This window comes from Heloderma suspectum, chromosome 8 (assembly GCF_057233095.1).
Source record: "Heloderma suspectum isolate Gila_16-S chromosome 8, 16-S_ref, whole genome shotgun sequence".
NCBI lineage: Eukaryota > Metazoa > Chordata > Lepidosauria > Squamata > Helodermatidae > Heloderma > Heloderma suspectum.
The window spans coordinates 42,615,234-42,638,607 of record NC_139465.1 but is presented as its reverse complement, the minus strand read 5'-3'; the positions used below and the strand labels follow the sequence as shown (position 1 = coordinate 42,638,607).

General features: G+C 46.1%; 1 protein-coding gene across 1 annotated transcript in view; it reads left to right on the top strand.

The window, feature by feature from the left end:
- Positions 1-22,907, top strand: part of ADGRG5 (adhesion G protein-coupled receptor G5) — a 35,246-nt gene extending 12,339 nt beyond the window's left edge. Inside the window, exons 4-13 of the mRNA XM_084812168.1 lie at positions 692-839; positions 2,249-2,383; positions 6,177-6,293; positions 7,653-7,695; positions 11,176-11,285; positions 14,303-14,424; positions 17,405-17,673; positions 20,133-20,232; positions 21,396-21,673; positions 22,036-22,907. Of these exons, the coding sequence (XP_084668294.1) occupies positions 692-839; positions 2,249-2,383; positions 6,177-6,293; positions 7,653-7,695; positions 11,176-11,285; positions 14,303-14,424; positions 17,405-17,673; positions 20,133-20,232; positions 21,396-21,673; positions 22,036-22,124 (1,411 nt within the window). The 3' untranslated portion in view covers positions 22,125-22,907. The remainder of the gene's footprint in view (positions 1-691; positions 840-2,248; positions 2,384-6,176; positions 6,294-7,652; positions 7,696-11,175; positions 11,286-14,302; positions 14,425-17,404; positions 17,674-20,132; positions 20,233-21,395; positions 21,674-22,035) is intronic.
- The last annotated feature ends 467 nt before the right edge of the window (positions 22,908-23,374 follow it).

The window sequence follows — 23,374 nt, the reverse complement described above, 5'->3', positions numbered from 1 at the left end:
ACTTATAGCATCTGATGAAGTGGGTTGTAACCCATGAAAGCTTACACTAATTTATTAAAATATCTGAATATCTAAAACAGTCTGTATGTGTGCTACACTTAACCCTTAAATTTGTAAACACAAGGCTAACATGGTTATACTATAATAGTATTTACTATAAAATAAAAATCAATACAGTCTAAGGGAGAACAGGGTATGAGAGAGAGAGCATCTTTGGATTCCATATTAGGTGTACTAGGAACACAAAAACTGAGGAAGATGTTTCACATATTGGTGGGAATTTGAGTCCAGTAAGAAGCCAGCCCCTTAGTAGAGATGGACTGTTGTTTTGTCCAATGGTTGAGATCAGATGAGCTCCATTTCTGATGTCAGCCACCCAGACAGAAAGTTATTTAGGGGCTGCTTAATGACTGTACTTACATAACGTAAAACAGCTAGTTGGTTCTAATTAGTTGCAGCATTGTGAAGAATAACTTAGCCTTTGGATTTATATTTGGAGGAAAATTTATAAGATTTTAGCTATTGATGAACTCTCCAGGGGTGTATGTGATGAAATGGAGGCACTCTAGGTGTCACTGCTGAGCTACATCAGAATATAGAGGTTCGTCACATTACTGTATGTCCATCTGTAAGTACTGTATATGTTCATTTACACTTCCCTGCACCCTCTCTCTACAATTATCCATTACAGAGAGAAAGAACATTTGGAGATGACCTTGCTGGAAGCCAGGATCCTTAGTGAGAATATCACCATTACGCATGATAATATTCAAACATTAATATTCAGGATAAACCCTTGCGATTTCAGAGGGCTAAATATCACCAGTGACAACTTAATGGTCAGTATTTTCCCCTCTCCTCATGCCCTGTCACATTGTTGTTTGATCTATGCTCTCTGCCATGCTACACAGCATAAATGTATGTCCAGGCATACATAGCTTTAGAAATACATCACATTTTGATTAGATGTACAGAAGGTCAGTTTCTGGGGAAACCTGTTCTTCCTATTTGCTTCAAAAGCTGGTTGTGCAGGGTGCTGATTGGCTAGCCCAGATGCTGGCAGTGCAGCATGCTCATTGGCTAACCCTCTTCCATCTTTCTCCCTGAAAAGGGTTTTCAACAGTTTTGATTCTGCTTTTTTCTTTTTTCAAAAAGGAGGATGAATGTATGTTTAGGTGGCAATCCTATGCACATTTACCTATGGATAAGCCCCATTAAAACTGTGGGACTTACTTCTGAGTGAACCCACATGGGGTTATGCTGTGCACTGAATAAATGTACACATACCTATTAAAAAAATTAAAAAACGCTGTCCGCCTAAAGCATGGGGGGCAAGACAAACTACCGAATCAGTAGGTATTAACACATCTGGCAGCCTCAGGACCAAATTAAATCTGTTGCTGGAGATCCATGAACCTTGGGGACATAAGTAGGAGGGTGCTTTTTTCTTCCTTTGTTGGCAGAAAAAAAAATGAAGAAAATTTGTCATTCCAGAGCTTTCTGTGGCATACATTGATCATTTTTTTGGTGATTCCCCAATATGATTGTTTTGTCACTCTTGCATTAACTTGTGGCCCCAGGACAACCTTCGCAACCTGGGACTCTCCAGATGTTTTTGTCTTCAACTCCCATCAGCCCAGCCAGCCAGCATGATCAATGGTCTTCTGCATGATGGAAAGCATGTCCCCTGACGCTGAGCTGTGGCTTCTTCTTGCTATGAATTGCAAATGCAGAGGCATGTTATGGGGTATATTATCAGTTCACACCAGGTGGAGGTCAGACCTGTTAGATCACCCCCTCACCCCACATGAATTGAGACCCCGGACATAGCCACACATTGCACACAGAACAAGACTGGTAGTGAAACACAAGATACCATTCAGGAAAGCTGCTCTGCTCTTACTGATCTCAATAAGAACCCCCTAAGAAGCTTCCAGGGAGAAAGCCTAGGGCTCCACAGAGCACAGTTTCAAATGTCCTGCACCATACTGGCTCCTGTTCCTGTGAACAATGGAGGCCAATTTGGGCCAAACAGAAGAAGCTAGTACATGGTACATGGCTTCAGGGAGCATACATAGATTAATGGGGTTGCTGTTGTGGGTCAAAGATAGTGCTGACTGGATCACCTATTTGTGTTGTGGTACTTTATGTTGCTTGACTGTAGCAGCCTGTTAAATTTGTCTTTGGGATTATGATAACCTGACATTTTCCAGTGTGTACATGTTTCTTTTGTTCTGAACATCAATAGCGCAGTGCTTCAGTGAAGACCCCAACCCGACATTCCATGTATTTCCCTGATGCGCTTATGGAGACTGTCAAGGACAAATGTGTAAAAGACGTGCAACTTTTCTGCATTTACCTGAAAGCTTCTTGCCTCTTTCAGGTAGGCATTCCTTGGAACTTGAAGATTGGTTAATGGGGTGATGGAGTTTGTTTGTTTGTTTGTTTATGGTTTTTCTGTACCAACTTTCTGAAGCCAAGCCAAGATGGTTTACAAAAAATTCAGAAGATAATAATTAAATAAAAATATCATACAACATTTAAAAACATAGTAATAATTCTAAAAGAAAAGTTAAAAAGATGACCCCCTTCCTGAGTGCAGAAACAGTGGAGACCAGTCGCAACTCCAGTGGGAGGATTGCGTTACACCAGCCTAAAATCCCACATTTAAAACAGGGCTTACTGCTTCCATTTTAATGCAGGATCACAACAGACTTCCTAATGTTTCATTATACAGCAGCTAGATGGCGCTGTGGTCTAGCTCCTCTTCTTGCGGCTTTTCCTCTTTTCACGGAGGGAACTCAAGCAGAACTCAAGCGCTGTAATTTCATAGCTCATTATCGCCGATCTTTTAAAAAATGGAATAAACGTCCTTTAGTGCAGGAGATGCCCTGGAGGTTGACGACATCATCTAAAGGACCCTCAAACTTCCGGGAGTAACCAACCTCAATAGCAGGATAAAAACTCTATATGAAGAAGCCCAGAGTGTGTTCTACAGTTGGGGAGAAAAACAGCCCTTTCCAACAAGCTCTTTCTTCAAAAGGGGCTCTCCTGTTGATCTTAGTAACCGAGCATGTTCATAGACTGAGCAGGCAGGCACGCAGGTCACCTGGTCCCAGTCAGTGATGTGGATTTTCTGGAAAAATTTTAATTAGAAAATTTTCCAGTGCAAATTAGCTTGATTTGCATAGGAAAAATTCTGTTTGTATAGATTTTTTTCCCCAGTGCAAATCATTATGTTAATTGGCATAGGAAAATTGTCAGTTTCTATCAGAAAATGCCCTAGAGCAGTGGTGGACAACTTGTTTTGGCCTACAGTTTCCATCATCCTTCACCATTGGCTCTGCTGGCTAGAGCTGATGGGAGTTGTAGGCTAAAACATCACAAAATGCCCACCCCTGGCCTAGAGAGATCTAATTTAGAATGCTCATTTTACTTGCATTTAGTAAACAACAAAGCTTTAAAAAGTACCCTATGTCAGTTTCCCCCCAATACGCTACATGTATTTGACCTGAAATATTTTTGGGGGGGGAATTAAAGCACACTTATTGCGATTTAAATGTTATATTATGTAGAAATGTTCATTGGAATACTTCTAAAAATTTAAAGACAATAGCATGTACTTCCGTTACATTGCTTAAATTTAAGAAAAACACACACAAAAGTACTGAAAATGTTGACACACTAATTAATGTGAGCAGCCCAAAGGCAACCACTCATCTCTTTCCACAGAGTTTAGCTCTCTTCCACTGAGGTTGCTGGGGCACCTTCAGTTCCGCTGTCACTATTTATTAGTTCCATTTCACTCTGAGACATAGGTGTATTTCAATGACATATACGTATTCTCTCACATACTTGCTAGGAAGAATCACCTGAAAAACTTTAATTGCAACTTTGACACTGTCAGGCTTCTATGATATTGTATTTGCAATTAGCACACTTTTACTAATGAACTTATGAAATGGACAATTTTCCATGGAAAAATAAAGCACTGGAAAATTTTCTACCCCACATCACTGGTCACAGTCTTCCCCACTGTGGTGAGATGTACTGTATTTCTGTTTAAATTATAGTAATTATTTCTAAATTTGCATCTACACAGATAAATTAGCATATACAGATTGGCATCCTCTTTTGCCTTCTCTTTGGATGATGTGTGTCCTCTTTTTTGGTCGAATCAGAAGTAGCCACTCTAGTGGTCCTCTCAGATAGCCAGGTCCTATGCTAGAGCTTTGACGGTTAAGTCCAACACCTTGAAGTGAACCTGGGAAAGAACTGGCAACAATTGGAGTTGGAGACTGGTTCCAGACAATGACTGCATACCTTCTTATCTGGGTCTTGGGAAAATCAGTATACCTGTGATACACTGAGGCCAAATAATTTGACTGTCCTTGGCTCATTTTGTTTTGTTTTATTTTATACAATTCTGCCTGTGAACTTTGCTTGTCCAGCTCCACCACCTTCAGCTCCTGACATTATCCTGAGCTCCTTCTACAAAAGGTAGAATGCAAATGAGGCATGTAAATGTTCCCTTGGATGTCTGAATTGCAGTAAAATCAAGTGAACTTATTGAATGATCTAAAAGATTGTCAGAAGATGTAGAAGAATACAAATATAGCATAGTACATCATATAAAACCACCTATCAAACACTACTGCCTTAAAATCATGAAATAAACAGAACTATTTTAAAAGGAAATGCACACTGTCTATAATAATAAAAGACTCTGTCTGTCTTTCTGCCTGTCTACCTTTCAGTGTCATAGCACCAAGACCATGAAACCTAGGCACCTGAAACCTGCCATGCATATTAAGGGAACCCTAGGGGTGTGCACCTCAGGGTTATTTTGTGTTAAAAACACATTCATTAATTGTAATTAATTTAAATATCTGTGTTTGAAGCACATAGCACCTTCTACAGTCACTAGGTGGCAGACTTCGCAAACCACTGCATAGCTTTTCAGTACAATATGAGGTCAGGGGCAGTAGTCCGGAGGACACAGTTATACTGCTGTCCCCTCCCCCTGCTGTGCGGCAGCCCCCCCTCAGGGGAATGGAGTGGACAGATCCCGTGGTGCACCATGGCAGGGGCGGTGCCAAAGGGTGCCAGTAGATATGGCTTCACTCAGATGGGGTGGGTAAAACGTATCCCACTCTGACAGATACATAAGTTTGCTTGAAGGCTTCACTGTATCAAAGTAAGGAGTATTCCAATCCATGAAAAGCTGTGCTGTTCACTAGCCAAAAATAAAACATACTATACTGAAGTTTACCACTGTTATAATTAATCATCTGCCTCTCCAGTGCAGTCATGTGGATTTCTTGCACCACTTTGGCAAATCTGTCTGCTTTGCAGCCTACACAACAAAAACTTAAACTGAAATCCCATGGGCCAATTTTGCAACTTCTTTCAAAATGGTACTCAGGAGATCAGCTGTAGGAATCCCATATAACAAATAGGGATGCTGGAGAAATTCAAGACGCACTAAAATGAGCTCAGATTTCTAAGAATCCGACCTGCGGAATCCGCTGCAGAGCGACCCCCCTCAGGCCATGCGGAGTCTGTGGACTTTCGGATTATTTTTTTACTTTCCCAAAATTTACACATATACATTCTTAGGAAAATGCATAAGTTTCTGCTAAGGAAACTTTGAATGGAATGGGAGACAATACGCTAGCTGTTACGTCCTAAGGTAAATTATGTAAATATTTCTGTAATTATTTGAGTATTTTTCCGCATGACGAAAATAATGTTTGCATCCGTCTGTGGGCAGATGACAGAACAAAAGGCACCTGACTATCCACGAAACAGACAGAGCAGATTTTACACAGTCCGTACATCCCTAAAAACAAATACTATAGGAAATCAGGAGCTAAGATCTTCCACCTCAGTAGAACCACCACAGGAGTGGTTGTAATGGTTAGAGTGGCGGACTAAGATCGGGGAGACCAGGGTTCAAATCCTCCCTCAGCCATGAAGCTTACTGGGTGACCTTGGGCCACTTGCTATTTCTCGGCCTAACCTACCTCACAGGGTTGTTGTGAGAAAAAAATGGAAGTGGGGAGAGAACCAGGTATGCCACCCTGACTTCCGTGGAGGAAAAGTGAATTATAAATGTCGCAATTAAAAAATAATTTACAAATTGCAGCCAAACGTTTCTGCTCTTTGCTGTGCAGGATAGGGAGAACAGCTCTCTCCTGAATGATGACATCTTAGGGGCCACCCTGGGGAACACTCACATTACTAACCTCAGTCATCCAGTGGAGATCCAGTTTTGGCACAACCACACGCTGGTGAGTAGTAATCCTGCCATGGCCATTGCCCGGTGAGCTTGTGCCCTGGGAGAATGAAGCATCATTGCCTTGCAAAGATCAGGTGGGGTGGCGTAGGGAAGCGGCAGTCTCAACACTGTAGCAGGTGTAACACCAAAGCTATTTTGGCCCACTGCATAAGACCAGCATTTATCTGGAGCATTTGACAACGGTTCTCAGCCTTTTTGGGCCGGTGGGCAAATTTGGGATGTTGAGAGAGTGTTGCTGGCATGCTTACACAAATGGCTTCCAGGAAGGGCTTTCCCACTCACAAAATGGTTGCCAAGGTGGGCATGGCCAGTCACAAAACATCAGTTTCCCAGAAGGCAAACCAGTGCGGCTAAACAAAAAGTAACTTTTGCAAGAACCTAAGAAGGATGCAGAGGTAGGGCCTGATATCCAAGACATAAAACCACTTCTTTCAACCCACAGTTTTCTGAAACAAGTAACCTGGCCAAGAACTGAGTACAAGGCAGAAGTGGGGAGTAAGCCCCAAATCCCAGATTTGCCCCCACAAAGCACAACAAAATACCCATTTCATAGAAGGCAAACTAGCGATGTTCAGAGAAACACTCCACCCCTCAACAAACATAGGCAAAACACACACCACACAGAGAGACAAAACACACACCAAACCACCCACAACATTTAGTTTCTAAGAATGCCTCTAGGGCTCAAAGGCATTCTTGGAAATAAAGATGGCACCGGAGACCAGCACTTTGCACTTATCAGCCTCCCGGTTAATTATTCTTTTACTTAAAAAAAAATCTATTTAACAAAAAAATCAGGAGGGACAAGCAGCCTAGCAGACATCAACAGAGGTTGAGAGCATCAAGCTGGGGACCGCAGGATCAACACAGGCCATGACTGCTCTTTACGAGAGCTGTGGACACATACGTCTCCATCAGTTTTCCAGTTTATGAAAGATTGGGGGCTGGGCAGGGGGGCAGTTTTGGGGGGAATGGCTTGCTGTGATGGGAGAGCCATGCTGCTACTCTGTCCCCTTTTCCACTACAATGCGGGAGATTGTAGCGCATAGCTGTTGGAGAAGGCTGGTGTGCATAGCACAGGCCTGGTTGAGCATTCCCAACCAGAATGGCAAAGAGGGGGAGTGTTCATCTGGGAAAGGATGACAAGACCAAAAAAAGGTGATGAACGGCGAAGGTGGGGAGGGAGATTGTGTTGCTATGGGTCATCATTCAACCGACAGGCACTATTCTAGTTGCTGCATGCCTCCACGTCAGTGATGTGGAAGGAGAATGGCAATCATATTTGCATGGAGGAATTCTGCCACAGAAGGGAGAGAGAAGCTACATCAACTCATCTCTTGTTCCATTCTAGGCCAATTCCAATATGACCTGCGTCTTTTGGCTGGAAGGAACAGGTAATGTCAGAATTTGCACATCTTTTTCCTTCCCCATCCCTTTCAGCTTTTGCAGCTACACCATTCCCAGCCTTTTCTCCTCCACCACCTCCTTTCTCCATTTTAATTAACATTGTGGAGAACCCAAAAACCTGCTTGCTATTTTGTGACATGTTAGTTGCTCCTAACAAAGGCAATAACATACTGAAAATTTGGGACACTGTTTGTATTGTGTCTATTAGACTCTAAGCCTGCAGGCAGAACCTTATATTTTTTATACAGCTCCTCAATAATAACAACCACAACCACAACAAACTGTAATCCAGAGAACTGTTTGCACATGGAACACATCCATCAAGTACTACTATTACTACTACTGGTAGTAGTAGCATTAACTTGATGGATGCGTTCCATGTGCAAAAAGTTCTCAGGACTATAGTCAATACTGCTGCTGCTGCTACTATTTCTTCTTCTTCTATTATTATTATTAGTATTTAATACTGTGATAACTGGTATGTGAAATAAAACAAAAACAAGTCCCTGCCTATAGCTTACAAACTAACAAATCAAGCATATAGTGGATAGGAGGAATAAAACAGTATTTAAAGAGGGTTGATATGACTCATAATCCTGAGCGCAGGCAGTCCTTTACTATTGTTATTAGTAATTATTTCTTACATTTCTATACCGCCCCATAGCCAAAGCTCTCTGGGCGGTTGTCAGGAGCGCCCTTGCTGCCTTCTGAAATCCTCAAGTAGCCAGAATCAACACGCAGACCATAGGGCTCTTTTCCAAGGCTTTATTTCCATTCAACCTAATGACGCTTACAGATGCTAACTGCAGGAGCCTAATGAGGGAAACTTAAGAGAGCTGCCTACCAGGGGGTTCTAGCCTTAGGGAATCAGTTGGTCTCTGTTTGGAGGGCAAAGGTGGGAAGACTCTGAACTTAAGGGCTAGGAGGCAAAAGTCCACCCCTTTCCCGTGGGGCATCAGGGCGCAGCTGTTGACGTCACACCAAGTGGGCTGAGTGCCTCCTCTCGGCGCCCTCCATCTCCCGCTTGTCCCTGCGCCGGTGCCTTGCATCCCGAAGCGCCAGTTGTCCCTCCCCTAGCCTGCCAGGGTCGCTACCACTCTCAGGAATGTGATCAGGGAGGGGCTCTCCCTCCGGCGGCGCCTCTGAACAGCGCACGGGTTCCTCTCCCACGGTTTCTATCTCTTCCTCAAAATCAGAACTGCTTTGGAGCTCTATGGGCTCCGATCCAACCCTGACAGTGGTTCACAAAGATTAGAAACATAAAAAAATATAATATACAGAGTTTAAAAGCCTATTGTTGTTGTTGTTGTTGTTATTATTATTTACTGGACAGAACAGCATATATGCAATTAACATAAATGGCATTTTAATTTCAATTGCAAGCACTGGGGTCTCCACTATGATCCCAATCCAGATCAGGCACCACATGGTTGCTATTCCTGTGGAAGGAAAGCTCCTATTCATGCCAGTGGATACCATTTTAGGAAACAAAAAGCAGGCATGGGGTTCCCTGAACCGGACTGGGGCCACAGCAGGGTGTAAAGGGTTAAAGCTCCCTAGCCTCATGCTGGGGTCCCCATTTGCATCAGCCCCCCTGCCGTTGCTTTCTTACAGCTGTTCACACAATTGCTATTGGTGTTAATGGTGCCTTGTGTGACTTGTCCAGTGGTGCAGCTAGGTAATTTTAGTCCCTGGATGGAATGGTCTTATTGCCCCCCTTTTAGATGATGGCACATGTATTACTGTCAGGGTGGACACTGAGCCCATAGAATCCCAGAGTAGTTCTGATTCTGAGGAAGAGCAGTCGCTCCTGGGAGGGGAGTGCGCTCCTCTTTCCCAGGGCCAACAGCTGACGGAGATTCCTCCCACCAGCATTCCTAGCTTAGATAGCAGTCCTGGGAGTGACAGAGCGCGGGAAGCAGACTTGATGGACGCGCAACGCCGACACAGAGAGCGGTGCCAAATGGAGGGCGCAGAAAGGAGGCGTAGTGCCCGGTTGGCACGCAAACAACGGCTGCGCCCAGAGGATCCAAGGGAAAAGGGGAGGGACTCTCCCTAGTCCTTAAGTTCAGGGGTCTGCCAGTAATTCCCTTTCAAACGGGGACTACCTGTTCCCACTTAGGGCATAGGTACTGTGCTGCTCAGATCTAGTTGCAAACGGTATAGTTGTTAAGTTGTAAAAGAAGAATAAAGCTTTGAAAGGAATCCCTTTGTCTGTGTCTGGACTTGGCTACTGGATTAGACTGAGAGAGGCCTCCAAGGGGCCCTTGACAATTACTTCCATTGTGAAGCATACAATTAACATTTCTCTTCGCCTCCCAACCACCACTCCATCCTTTACAACTGCGTCGACATTCCCCTTATTTGTCTATTATCTGTTTAATTTATATCCTGCCTTTCTCCCAAAGAGTGAGTGACACTCAAGGCGGATAACAATAAAATCAGGATTAAAAATAAAATCTTAATTAAAACAGAACATAGAAACTTTAAAAAGACAGCAATAAAAAAACCCTGCACCAACTAATTAAAATTGCCTTCAGCATCAGAACAGTTTACATGCAAAAGGCCTGCCTGAATACAAACGACTTTGCCTGCCCGTGAAAGGACAACAGAGAGGGGGCCAACCTAGGGCTTCTCCACACGGGGCTTTTATCCTGCGATCGAGACTGGCTACTCACTGAAGTCTGTGGGTCCTTTACATGACGTTGTCACCCTCCAGGACTTCCCCCATGCTTTGTGACCATTTCCGTGGCTTTATTTGCAATGGTGATAATGAGCTATTAAAAAAATGGCGGTTTGAATTGAAGTGAATCTAAGCATGTAATGATGGAGTTGCACTATAAAAGCAGCACCCTCTAGTGGCTGTATAATGAAACATATATAACTTGCAGATAAATGCAATCCTTAGAAAAAAGAAGAAGTGAAGGAGTCAATCTTAATCCCACAAAGAATCCGGAAGCAGATGCCCCAGTAAAGTTGCGGGATAAAAAGCCCAGTGTGGAGAAGCCCCTAGCCTTCCTTGGCAGGGAGTTCCAGAGCTTAGGAGCTGCCACCGAGAAGGCCCTCTCTCGCGCATCCCCACCAAATGTGCCTCTGATGGCAGCGGGACCAAGAGAAGGGCCTCCCCAGAAGATCTTAAAACCCAGGCAGGGTTAGAACAATATGTCAGAACAATATCAACAACAGAAGTCTTTTCCAACCCTGATTTAAAAAATATTCTCCAAGCATGTGCAGTTTTGCATTTTAAACTCGCTTAAATAATAGACCATCATGACTACAGGAATAAAATGGGTTTTGCTTCTGCTGCCCTCTTCACCTGCCACTCTCTGGGTGGTCATTTGGGGGCCCCCTGGGCTTTGTCCTTAGGGCATCACTGGCCTTGTCTAGTTTGGCCCCTCATTTGTCGCCCTTCAGAGAGGAAGGTGCTGCTGCTTTCTGAGTACAGTTGTGTTTCTTCTGTTTGGCAGAAGAGAACGGCCTGGGGAAATGGAGCCAGGATGGTTGCAAAACTAATACCAGCCAGGAGGGCATCGTCCTGTGCCAGTGCAACCACCTCACCTATTTTGCTGTCCTCCTGGTAAGCCTGCTGCTGTCGCGACATGGTTCTCTTGCGGATAACGTTCTCCCTGAGGAGGTCTACCTGTGTCTGGGCTGTACCACTTCACACAATGCTTCAGGCAGACTCATGAGACTGAATATGCCCTCTTGGGGAATAAAAATACCTTACATATAGAAAATAAGCATTTCAGGGATGGAGGTCTGAAGGCCTGGGAAACAAACAAACAGAAGAAATGCAGAGGGGGGCACAAAAATGCAGACCCCCCCTGCCATTTCCCAAGGCTTCACACTTCTAGTTACCGAGATGGCTTGATTGGAACCTTTCTCCCTGACATGCTAGTGTTTTTGTGTGGAGGGATTTATTCTTATTTTTGTATGGAGGAGCATTCGGTCCTATGAGTCATCACTTCCAGACTGAAGCAGCGCAGCCCTGACAGAGGTTGATTGCCTCAGAGAGAACTGGGCCTCTGATGCCTGCACTGACGATGCTACAGTTGCTCACCTGAACACGGGGTCAGGAGAGATGCTCCATCCAGAGGGCAAGGCCAGGAAGGAAAAGCAGCAGTGTTCTGAAGTGCAGGTGTTCACCATGACAGACCCCATAACCACGCCACTAAAGAGAGTCCAAACATTCAGATAGTTGTGTTGATACATACCAAGAAAGCAGTTCTAGCAATTTTCATCTCCACCAGGAACAGGTTTTTTGTTAAGCTAATGTACCTTAATTGCCCATTCAAGACGGAGCCACCCCAAAAGCTTTGTATTACAACAGGGAACAATATATTGTTGCTGGAAAAATGCATTTCCCTGTAGCTACTACGGAGGTTGCAGCTAAGCTCAAAGGGAACTGGTGCTGCATCTTTGTGAGCCCTGGTGCCACTGGCACAATACACTAAAATAGTGTTGAAGGAGAAGCTAGGATAAGTACAGAGGAGATGGCTATAAATGTTCATTCAGTAGGCCAACGGCTTTGTGGGATGAGCCAGCCAGCCACAGAACATGTAGAATAGGATCCATTTGCTCAGTTCCAGAATGCCAGAATGGCAACAAGCTGCAAAGAATTATGGGGAAATGTGTCAGCTGACGTACAAAATATGGAGGGAAGTATGGGGTAAAGGGTAACCTCTGAGACTTCAAAAGACTGAACCGCCTGCTCCAGGCCTGAGAGAAGAGGGGGAAGCAAGACACACCTGTCTGAGATAATTGGAGTTTGTAGCAACTCCATTCACCCCATCCGTGCCAGCCCTGTTCTTTGTCATTATTATACATTTATATGCTTCCTTATTTCCTAAAAAGCCATCAAGGAGGTGAACAATTGAAAACAATGAAACTTTAAAGTGATAAAAAAGAACATTAAAAGCAGTAAAGCCTTAAAACAGCAACATAATTTAAACAGCTAAAATAAAAAGATGGGTCTTCACACACTTTCTAAAATCCAAGAGAGTGGGGGGCCAATGGTAGCGCTTGATGGAGCGCATTCTATAGTGTGGCCGAAACACAGGGAAAAGCCCTTTCATGCGTGCCCAAGAAAGAGGCCTCTGTGGGCCATGGCACCCACAGGAGGGCTGCACTTGCCGATCTTAATGTTTGAGCAGGTTCAGAGTGAGACAGGCGGTCCCTTATGTAGCCAGGCCCTAAGCCAGTTTGCTCTTTAAAGGTTAAACCCGACACTTTGAATTGTGCGTGGAAAACAACTGCCGAACCAGTACAGGTCTTTCAGGACAGGTACAATATGGCTTCGATACCATGCACGAGTTAGCAGCCTAACTGCAGCATTTTGCACCAATGGAAACTTCTGGACACTCTTCAAGGGTAGCCCAAGGTGAAGAGCACTGCAGTAGCCTAGATGTGCTGCAACCAAAGCATGCTTGTTAATTGGGCTCAGAGGACACAGCCCTGGCCTGGCACTTCCCTCAGGTGCCCAGACACTCAACTAGACGGCAAGGTTTCCCTCCTCTCAGCCCAAGCTCCTGTATCATGGGTGGTCTCTGCCTTCTGTATGGCCCCAGCATTGACCTTTTCATCAGTGCCCCAGGAGTCTGCTGTTTGGGAAGCTCTTTCTGTGGCAGGAGCCCTGTCCAAGCAGCTCTTCCAGCCTCCTCTCCCATATCCACGGCAGAGGCAGCCTCTCTCGCTGCTCTGGAGATGGTAACGGTGGTCCTAGCGGCCGCTATTGCCTTCTCACAGCCACGCTCCACCTCCTTGGTCCTTTTCTGCAAGGCCCGAGGGAAGTGTTGCTGTGAGCTGTTGCCGTGAGACCACTCTCATTTTTGTGGCGCCTAGCCTGGCTGGGACAGGAGAAGAGAGGAGGGAGTGCTGCTTAACTCCTGCAGCTGTAGGAACTCCACAGGTTGTCCTTGTTAGTTCCTTTCTCCAGGGCTGTTGAACCACTTACAGCCTGAGGGCCAAATTCCATCTCAGGGAAGCTCTTGGGGGCATATTCCAGTGGTAGGTGGGGCTGACGTCCAAGGGGTCAAATGCAAATGGAGCAGAGACAGAATACAAAAAATACCAGCCTATTTTAGCTTAGAGCCCTTCCTGCCACTCACTAAGGCTGGAGAGAGGCCTTTCAACCTTTTAGAATGGGGGGGGGCTGCACAAAAGCGAGGAAACCACCCAATGATAGGTGGTCAGAGGGAAGGGGTGGGGCCAGAATAAAGGGGCGTGGCCACATGGGGAACATGGAGAGTGAGACTGGCAGTCCAGGTCGGCCCAGATTTGGCCCTCACTCCTGAGGTTCTGCACCTCAGCCTTAGTAAAACAAACGAAACATGCCTTTGGAACTGTAGAGCACACCACTTAAGAGTGCGAGCGGCATCCTGCTCTAGCATTCCACGTGCTGTGGATGGAATGCGAATTTGCAAGGGGAGCAAGCAAGTATGTGTGTAAGGCTTTGAAGTCAGAGTTACAGCGGGGTAGAAAAAATACACTGCTTCAACAGTGATGGGAGACGTACTGTGCAAAGGATACATTTCCATCCCGCCTTAATTCCTTCCATCTTTGTCTTTGCATCCTCTTCCTTCTCTCCTCATTCAGCAAATCTCACCAGCCCCTGTGGATGAAGCTTTATTGGCTCCTTTAACCTATATCACGGGTATAGGCTGTGGTATCTCAGCTTCTGCTTGTCTGCTCATCATCTTCTTATACATTTTCTCCAGGTAACTACAGTGCTCCTTCAGTCAATATCTGAGGAACGTTGCTTGCTGGATTGTAGACAGACAATAGTTTTAATGAGAATCGAAAGTGACTTAAGAGAGGTTTTCCTTCCTATGGCGTATGCATTAATTCTATCCTACTCTCTCCTCTGCTCAAACAGGGTTTGCAGGTTTTTGAAATGTTACAAAAACCTGCAATGCCTGTCTGACCAGACACAAGAGTGGGATGAGTATAAAAAACTATAAATAGTGATCCCTCTTTCAAACTACCCTCAAGCCTCTGAAAAACGATTGTTTGACTCCAGCCCCAGTCTATGAAGAAGAACATTTGAGTGTTTTCTCTGTCTCTCTCCATAACACAGCCATACTGAGGTGACTTGAAATCTTGATGAGCCAATATTTTGCAAGTTATGTAATATCAGGAGCTCAGATGGAAGTTTGACCAATGGAGCTAGCTTTTTGCAATGTGGGGTAACTAGCCACTGGCCACTAGGACAGGAACCATCTCCTATGAAATGGCATGGAGGAGAAAGGGGAAACTAGTAGGGCCAGCCCTACCATTAGGGAGAATGAGGCGACTGCCTCAGGCAGCAGATACCGGGGGCAGCGGCAGAGGCCTCCTGGCTGTTCCTCCTGAACTCCCTGGTTGTTCCCTCTGTTGGAGGACAGAGCGGTATATGCCACACAACCTATCCTTGGCCCCCTAAACTAGCCTGCCGCCTCAAGCGTGGCAGAGGACACTATGCCATCAGAAGTGTCGAAGTTTCTATGGTCAGTCCATCCAGCTTCCATACATGTGATGGGGAGCGGATGCCATCTTGTCCTTTGCCTCAGGCAGCAAAATGTCTTGGGCTGACCCTGGAAACTAGGACCCAGGGGAGCCATTTCCTGTTTCCATGATGGGAAGTGGGACTCTGGCATTGCTTACAAGGACTGGGGAACTGGCAAAAGGGGAGAATTGTGGTTAAAGGTCTTGGAGGGGGCTGCAGCAGCATTCTTTGATGAGCTCCTCCCCCCTCCCCCCTGTTAAGGCTGTTTGCTATGCTTGCCTGTTAGAGACCTGGGTTTGGCAGGGCTTGAAAACTTTCATATTAAGAGCTTTTCTACACAAGGCAGTTATCGTGCACTCATCATTCCTACTCATGGATGTTTATGGGTTCTTTAGATGACATTGTGACCCCCCAGTTTCATTTCTGTGTCTAAAGAGCACTTCTGGTGAGTTTTTTTTTAGATCAGGGAAAATGCGATATTTTTAAAAGCAAAAGAAAATGCTTTTTTTCACTTATGCATTTGTGCTATTCCACTATACCACAGTGCCACCTAGAGGTTATGTAGTGGAAAAGCAGAAAAGGAAACTCTTCATGTGGCACTTGGATCTCAATTCTGTGACAAAAATGAAAGTAGATACACTGAATTGAGAGTCTCATGTAGAAAAGCTCTAAAATAAACTCCCAAGTTTTGTATCCAGAAAACCAATCCCATGTGTGTGAAACTGAAGTTTTATTTTTTATTGTCTCCTCCCCCCACCTTCAAATTACAACAAAGTAAAGGTCATTGGTAAAACTTTGAAAAACAAGTTATTGAAAGGAGACATGTGTACACAAATTCATTTAGGGGGGAGTTCACCAAGCTGTGTTGTTGCTTAAATTCTCCATTCTTCTCAGTGGGGTCTTTACAGGAATCCACTGAGATTTGTCGAGGTTGTTTTCTTTAAAGCTTCCTTTTTATCGATTTTTTTTCACATTACAAAGTAGTAAGAACCTCTATTACATTTATTTAATCATTTGTTTTAATAGGTTTATATCATGCCCCACTGAAAACACAACAATAACGTAGTATTACTGTTTGGACTATTGCTCTTCGTTTTCTGACTTGATTCGCATTATAAATGTTATTGCTTGACACAAGCACCCTTTTTTTTAGATTAGTAAGAGGGAAGGATGGGATTTGTAAGTCATTGGGGGAGCGTATGAGTAGTAGGCAGCAACTGGGACCTGTGGAGAGGGGTGAGGAGGAATTCAGCCGGAGAAACTTCTTTGGAGTCAGAGCTGACAGGTGCAATTAATTCATGAAGGATCTGTGAAGGATGGACAATGAGGGGGGTTGCCCTCCCCCCACAACGCACTCTTTTTCAGACCAAGACCGGGTGTGCAGATTCTATGTTCTGTGTTTAACTACAGTCATGAGCAAGGCTGGCATCAAGGGTAGGCATGGCTGGGCACCTGCCGAGGGGGCACACGCTCCCGCATGGGCCCACTGACAAGGCTTGCTCCTCCTCTTCACCACCGAGACCTGCTTGTTCTCCTGCCTATCCGTCTGGCCCAGGCAACGATAGTGGTGAGAAGGAGGAGCAGGAGATGCCCCTGCCTGCTTGCTCACTGTGGTAGCAATGATGGGGAGGAAGAGCGAGAGCAGCTGGTGACAGTGGAATTGAGAAGGGAGGGGCCCCACTGGGGAAACCTTGCAAAACGGCACTCAAAAACCTGGAACCGGCACTAATCACAGGATCTAGTAACTTGGCCTTTAAAAAAAATAAAGATAAAAACCTTAGGATTTTAACGATGCAATCCTATACACATTTACTTGGGAGTAAGCCTCACTAAACTCAATGGGATTTACATCTGAGTAGACATGTGAAGGATTGCGCAGTACAGCAGGGGTGGGCAACTTGTGACGCTCCAGATGTTCTGGCCTACAACTCCCATCAGTCCTCGCCAGCATAGCCAATGGTGAGAGATGATGGGAGCTGTGGGCCAAAACATCTGGAGGGCCACAGGTTGTCCACCCCTGCAGTAAGAATGCTGACATCCTGTGCCGAAAGCCACTTCCACACCCTTGAGATCCCTGTAAGTGCTACAAAGAGTGTCTTAACAGACTGCCTTTGGATGGGGCAGACATGACCTGCACTGTCCTTTTCATCTTCTGTTTTTGTGCTGAACCAGCAAAACTCTCCAGTTGATGTTCCATTCATTACCCTTGACAGGAAAATCCAGCATGATTCCACAACAAAAATCCACATGAACCTCCTGGGGGCCCTCTTCTTTCTCAATATGTCGTTCCTGGTTGGTACATTCGTGGCATCCGTTAGCTCCCGATGGCCGTGCACAGTTGCTGCAGTCTTCCTCCACTACTCACTGCTCTGTTGCTTGACCTGGATGGCTATTGAAGGCTTCCATCTCTACATACTCATGATCAGAGTTTACAACTCGTACATAAGGCGTTACCTCCTTAAGCTCTGTTCTGTTGGATGGGGTAAGGTTCAATATTCTGGCAACTGCTGAAAAGGCTCCACAAAGAAAGAGCCCTTTCCCCAATACCCACATCCCATTCCTATTTCTATGAAAGGAGAAAACAGGTTTTCTTGGCACATCCATGCAACTTGAAGAAAGATGACCTTCTGAATGTATCTCTCCAGAAATCAAGTCTCAGCTGGTGGATCGTGTTGGAGAAAGTCAAGTTTGTTGGTCTAGCTGAGGGCATGACCATTGTTTCTGGTGTGACAGGTTCTGGGTTCGATTTCTTGCTCTCTGGGGGACAGGAAGGGCACACCTTTTGGAGAGGTACCATAATTCGGGGGTAGACAGATTTAGTTTCAATGCCTGCTGCCATCTCCAGTGTATTATGTTATTAATTATAGGGATTTATACCTCAGGGCAGCTTACAAGCAATCCAAGTGACCATAGAAGCAATTTAAATCATTTAAACCTTAAATGCAACACAATTTAAAGGAGGAATATGCAAGCAATCAGCAGGATAAAGTAAAGGTAAAACAAAGATAAATAAGAGATTTTAAAGGCTGGGGGAAATAAAATGTGTTTGCTGGTGTTCAAATGACATTACGGGAGGTGCCAGGTGAGAGTGTCAGGTGAGGCCGTGAGGGCACCGTGGCAGTAGGCAACAGGTGAGAGTTCAAGTGACATTACAGAAGGTGCCAGGTGAGAATGCAGGTGAGAGGGGAGAGCATTTCACAATGGGGGAACAACTGCTGACCAGCCACTTGCAGCATCTCTGATGGTGGAGGTGTTCAAAGAAGGGCCTCTGTTGATGATCCGAGAGCAGAGGCAGACTCTCGGGGAGAGAAGCAGTGCACTAGATCCCTGGTCCCAAGCTGTGAAGATCAAAGCCAGCACTTGGACTTGAGTCTGGAAATGAACTGGGACCAGTGTTTAGTTCTTGGGCATGACGGATCTTGGCCAAAGGGACTGGAAAAGAGGCTTTGGAGAGCTGCTGGGCAGCTGATTGGCTGCTGTGTGAACAGAATGCTGCCCTAGATAGGCCTTCGGTCTGATCCAGCAGGGCTGTCTTTATGTTCTTACTGCTGGTTGGAACAGGTATGGTCTGTCAGTAAGGCAGCCAGATGAGGTGGAGTTGTGAGCAAAGGCAACTTGATTTTAACAGAGGGCTGTAGCTCAGTGATGTAAAGGCAGAAGGTCCTGGTTACTCCTGAGGGCCTCCAGGTAAAAGGATCTCAATGGCTGGGTCAGGCCTCTCTAAAGAGCCTGTGCCAGCCAGGCAAGCAGTCACGGACTGATGGATGGACTGCATGTCTTTGCAATACAGCCTGGGTACTTATAGGGCCATTTCCAAGGGGAAACATCCCTGTTAAGAAGGGCGTATGCGCTCGCTCAAGATGCTGGAAGTGTGGGTGAAACTCAGCTAGCTTCAAAGAGAAAAGAGAACGGCAGATGTGTCTGTGTGGAAAGGGGAGAGAGAGAGAGAGAGAGGAGCTCCAAGCTTCCTAGACTGTCCTCTGATCTGTGCTGACCTTTCTTCCCACGGCAGACAGATAATTTTCGAGTTGCTAACCTCACTTCCTACTTCTTCATGCTGTTGCCTCTCAGAGAGGAGGCATCTTCTCAGGTCTCCATCTTGCACTGGGGGCCCTCCTGTAAAACATTTCTTGCCTGCAGTAAATGCAAGCTTTCTTATTCTCCAGAGTCTCCAGTGTGATTTAACTAGGGTAAAGCGTGCTCCTTCAGATAGGATTTCACACAGCTCAGCCTTGTCAAGTGTATCGCTGTTCTGCCACCACAAAATGGGGTGGGAATTTTGTGGTCTTTCACTGTCATCGTTGTAGTCTTCAACTTTCTTCTTCTTCTTCTTCTTCCTCTTCCTCCTCCTCCTCCTCCTCCCCCCACCTTTTTAACCAAAGCACCCAAGGTGGCTTAAACAATACCAATATAATACAAAACAAGATAAAACACCACCTTAAAAATCACAACAAATGACTGCAAAAATGTTTAAAAAAAAAAAAAAATTTAAAGCAGCACCAGAACATGCAATTACACCGGAATCCTGCAAAAGCCTGCTTAAGTAAATAAACACGCTACGATTGAGAGAAAGTATCATGGTTTGGGCACCTGGGTGAAACCACCAGATGACTCATCTTGCAAGGGAGGCTTTTCCAGGGCTAGTTGGAGTGATGTTTCTCAGCTACTTCTGTCACAGTGAAAGAGCAGCGACGGCATCTGTTCTCCTGACTGGATTATTTTGGCATTCTGGTGGCCCACACCCACCCTACTTGCCTTCTCTGGACTGCCTCGTCTGGGGAAGGTCAGAAATGGAAGCAAGTTTGGAAAGAAGCCATTGCATCCGGCTTGGAGGGCTGCTGCAGCCTGCAGAGCCCTGGGCGAGGGTGCCTAAGTCTCCGTATGTAATCGGCGAAGGCCTTGTTTTTTGTCTTGATCAGAATGCATTCTTGGATTCCGTAGGCTTCCCTGGCTTAACAGTGATGGCTATCTTCCTGATCAAGAACAGTATTTATGGTCTCCACTTCGTCCAAACCAGCTCTGGTTACAGCAGCAGTGCCATGTGAGTGTTGGAAAAACAGTGGCTTTCTTTGCATAGTTTTAGTCAGCATGTGTTCAGTTACATAGGTATTATTATTTATATACATCAGGGGTGTGGAACTGCCAGCCCGGGGGTTTCATCCGGCCGCAGAGGCTCCACAGACAGCCCCCCGAGCCTTGTGCTCCCTCTGCAGGCCCCCCCAGGTCTGCAAGCCCTGCCCCCTTCAAAAGCCCCTGCCCCTACCTTGGGGAGGAGGTGGGCAGAGTGGCTGCCTTGAGGGCCATAGGTGGGGCTCAAGTCAACAAGATAAATAAGTAACCCCACTGTCATCTCAGCTCTGTGAATTTTATATAGTGCCGTCACTGTGTACGACCCTTTATTTAGCAACATAAGGAAAAGACGGGTCCCAAGACGCTTACAGTCTACATTTAAATGAATGAAAAGGGAGAGAAGAGGAAGCGACAGGGGGAGAGCATGGCAAAAGTAATGGGGTGAATATGAGTGTCTGCAGTTACCCATATTTAGCCTTAGTTTCACTGGAATGCCCCCAAAGCAGAGCGCAACCGTGGGGATGATCCCTTGCCAGCTCTCCCCAGCTTCAAATTCAGGAGGAGCATTGGGCCTCTGAGTGCCTCAGAAGTGCTGTTTGACGTGGACAAGTTTCAGCCGGAGGGGCGGTGGTGGAGTGGAGCCGGAGTGAGCAGGGTTGGAGCCTGGGACTTCCTGATTAGCAGGGACAATACCATCTGCCAGTAGAGGCTGGGGGCTCCAATGTCAGCGGGGCAATGCATCTGCTGCTCCAGGTTTCAGTCAGAACCAGTCAGAACTCCAAAGGAGCTTCACACCTTGGATAGCTCCTTTAGAGTTCTGACTAGTTCTGACTGAAACCTGGAGTGAATTCACCACCTCACTGATGACATCAGGCCCACCTTGGAGAGCTCCTTTAGAGTTCTGACTGGTTCTGACTGAAGCCTGGAGCGGATTCACTGCCCCACTGACATCAGAGCCATCACCCGCCACTATCATCCACCGCCATGCTCTGGCTTCCCTGTTCTCTCTGTGGAAAGTGTTGATGTGATGCTCTACTTCAGAGGTGGGGAACCTCAGGCATAGGGGCCAAATCCAGCACTGCTGGGGGCCAAATCCGGCCCTCCAGTATCTCACTGGCTCCTCTTCTTCTCCAGGTGCTGGATCACAGTCCCCATCATACACCACATCAACCTGATTTACTTCAGTGCCACCATCCTCTTCAACATGGCTGTCCTGGCTGTGGTGGTTTGGAGGATCAGGCAGCTCAAAGCCAACCCTCCTCATCAGGAGAAAGAGCATTCCTGCAAGGACCTGGTGACAGTCCTTGGGCTGACATGCCTCCTAGGTGCAACATGGACATTGGTTTTCATCTCCTTTGGGGTGTTCTCAGTCGTACAGATCTTCCTCTTCACTATCCTCAACTCACTGCAAGGTTTGTGAGTGCTGCATATAAGTGCAAGTCAGGGCTGGCCCAAGATATTTTGCTGGCACCCTCTCCCATTTCAAGTACAAAAGCTCAGTAGACTGTTTCTTCAACACTGGTGATGGAACAACATCTTCCATTGAACCCAAAGGCAGCAGGCTAGCTTAGGGAGAATAGGGCAGGCCATAAGGCACACAGCTCTCTTCTCCAACACCTTGCTGCCACCTCCCAGCATCTGCCGCCTGAGGCAACTGTTTCACCCTGCCTAATGATAGGGCCGGCCATGCTGAGAGTCCAATGAGCCCTGCCCTCCAATACATTCCAGCTTGCAAATAGTTCAATTCACTTAAAATTGTCTTCTTTGCTCACAGGGCTTTTCATCTGCCTCTGGTATTGCTTCTTGAGGTGCCATTCCCAAGAAGCCACCTCATGGAGGGCCTCCTCTCGTTCATCTCAGTAACTGCAGCTTGATGTGATGTGTGAAGCCACTGGACAAGAGGAGGCCATCAGTGCCTTCCAGACTGCACTGAGATGCAAAGAAGCCAGGCTGCCATTGCTAATCTCTGCAGTGCACAAATGACTGAGCCCGGTGGAATCTTGTTATAACTCCCTGGTCACCTGTGGGTGGGAGGGAGTTTTGTCTTCCAGAGGAGAATCTTCACAGCAGGAGGAAGAAGAAAGGCAAGTGCAAAGGCATGGCCAGAATCTTATAGATCTGTAGTTTACCTAATACAAGGGCACTGGGAATTATGGGAGTTGTAGTCCAACACATCTGGAGGGCACCAGGTCAGGGAAGGCTGAATTAGTTGTTCCTGCCACACACTGCCTGTGCTGGGGAAAGACCAAGGGGCGTCGGCTAAGCACCCCGGACAGGTAGCCCTTTAATGGCCAGTTTTTTCAGACAGTCCACCACGCCTGGCCTTCACATCAGCAGTATAGAGTAGCTAGAGGGGAATCTCCACGGCGAGAGGTTTAGTTCGCGCTCCACTTCGTTGTGGTTTTTACTGGAGTCAAATCTGCCCCGTCTGGAGAAACACGGGGGTCAAAAACCCGGATTATTCCAAAGCTAGCCTGGGGCTCTTGGCAGGTCACACGCAGTTTACCGCGAATTGTTTGGGTAGCTACTGGGTGGAGTCTCGTCCATGTCATCATTTAGAGAGCCTTTTCCCTCCCTCCCACTCTCCCCTTGTTCCGCCCCTTCTGCTTTCTCTGGCCAGTGTGTGTGTTAGTGCCCCCACCCTCCGCAACCTATATCCAACCCTCCCCACCCAATTTTTAAGAAATTATTTCCCCTATAAAACCACAATAGCGCAATAGTGACAGGACTAAAATGCACAGCAGTGACCACTCATATTGGTGGGGACACTCTGTCGCTCAATCGCTTTTGGTAGCTTGCTCAGACGTAAGCCCCATTGGGTTCAATAGGGCCTCCTCCCCTGTAAGTAGGTTTAGAATTGCAGCCAAAATCTCCTAGAGGAGTTCTGAGAAACAAAAAGATGATGATGATGATAAGCAGAATCCCTTTCAAAATGGGCGAGCTGAAATCTGAATTTGAAGACTGAATTTGAAGCAGATTGCTGGGATGCGGTGAAATTCAGGTGGGAGGGAGCTCTGGAGGACTGGGTTCACAAAGAAGTAGGGATGTCAGAGAATTCCGCGACGGATCTCGGTTAGGCCGAATGCCAGTGCATTCAGCCCCCCGAAATCCAT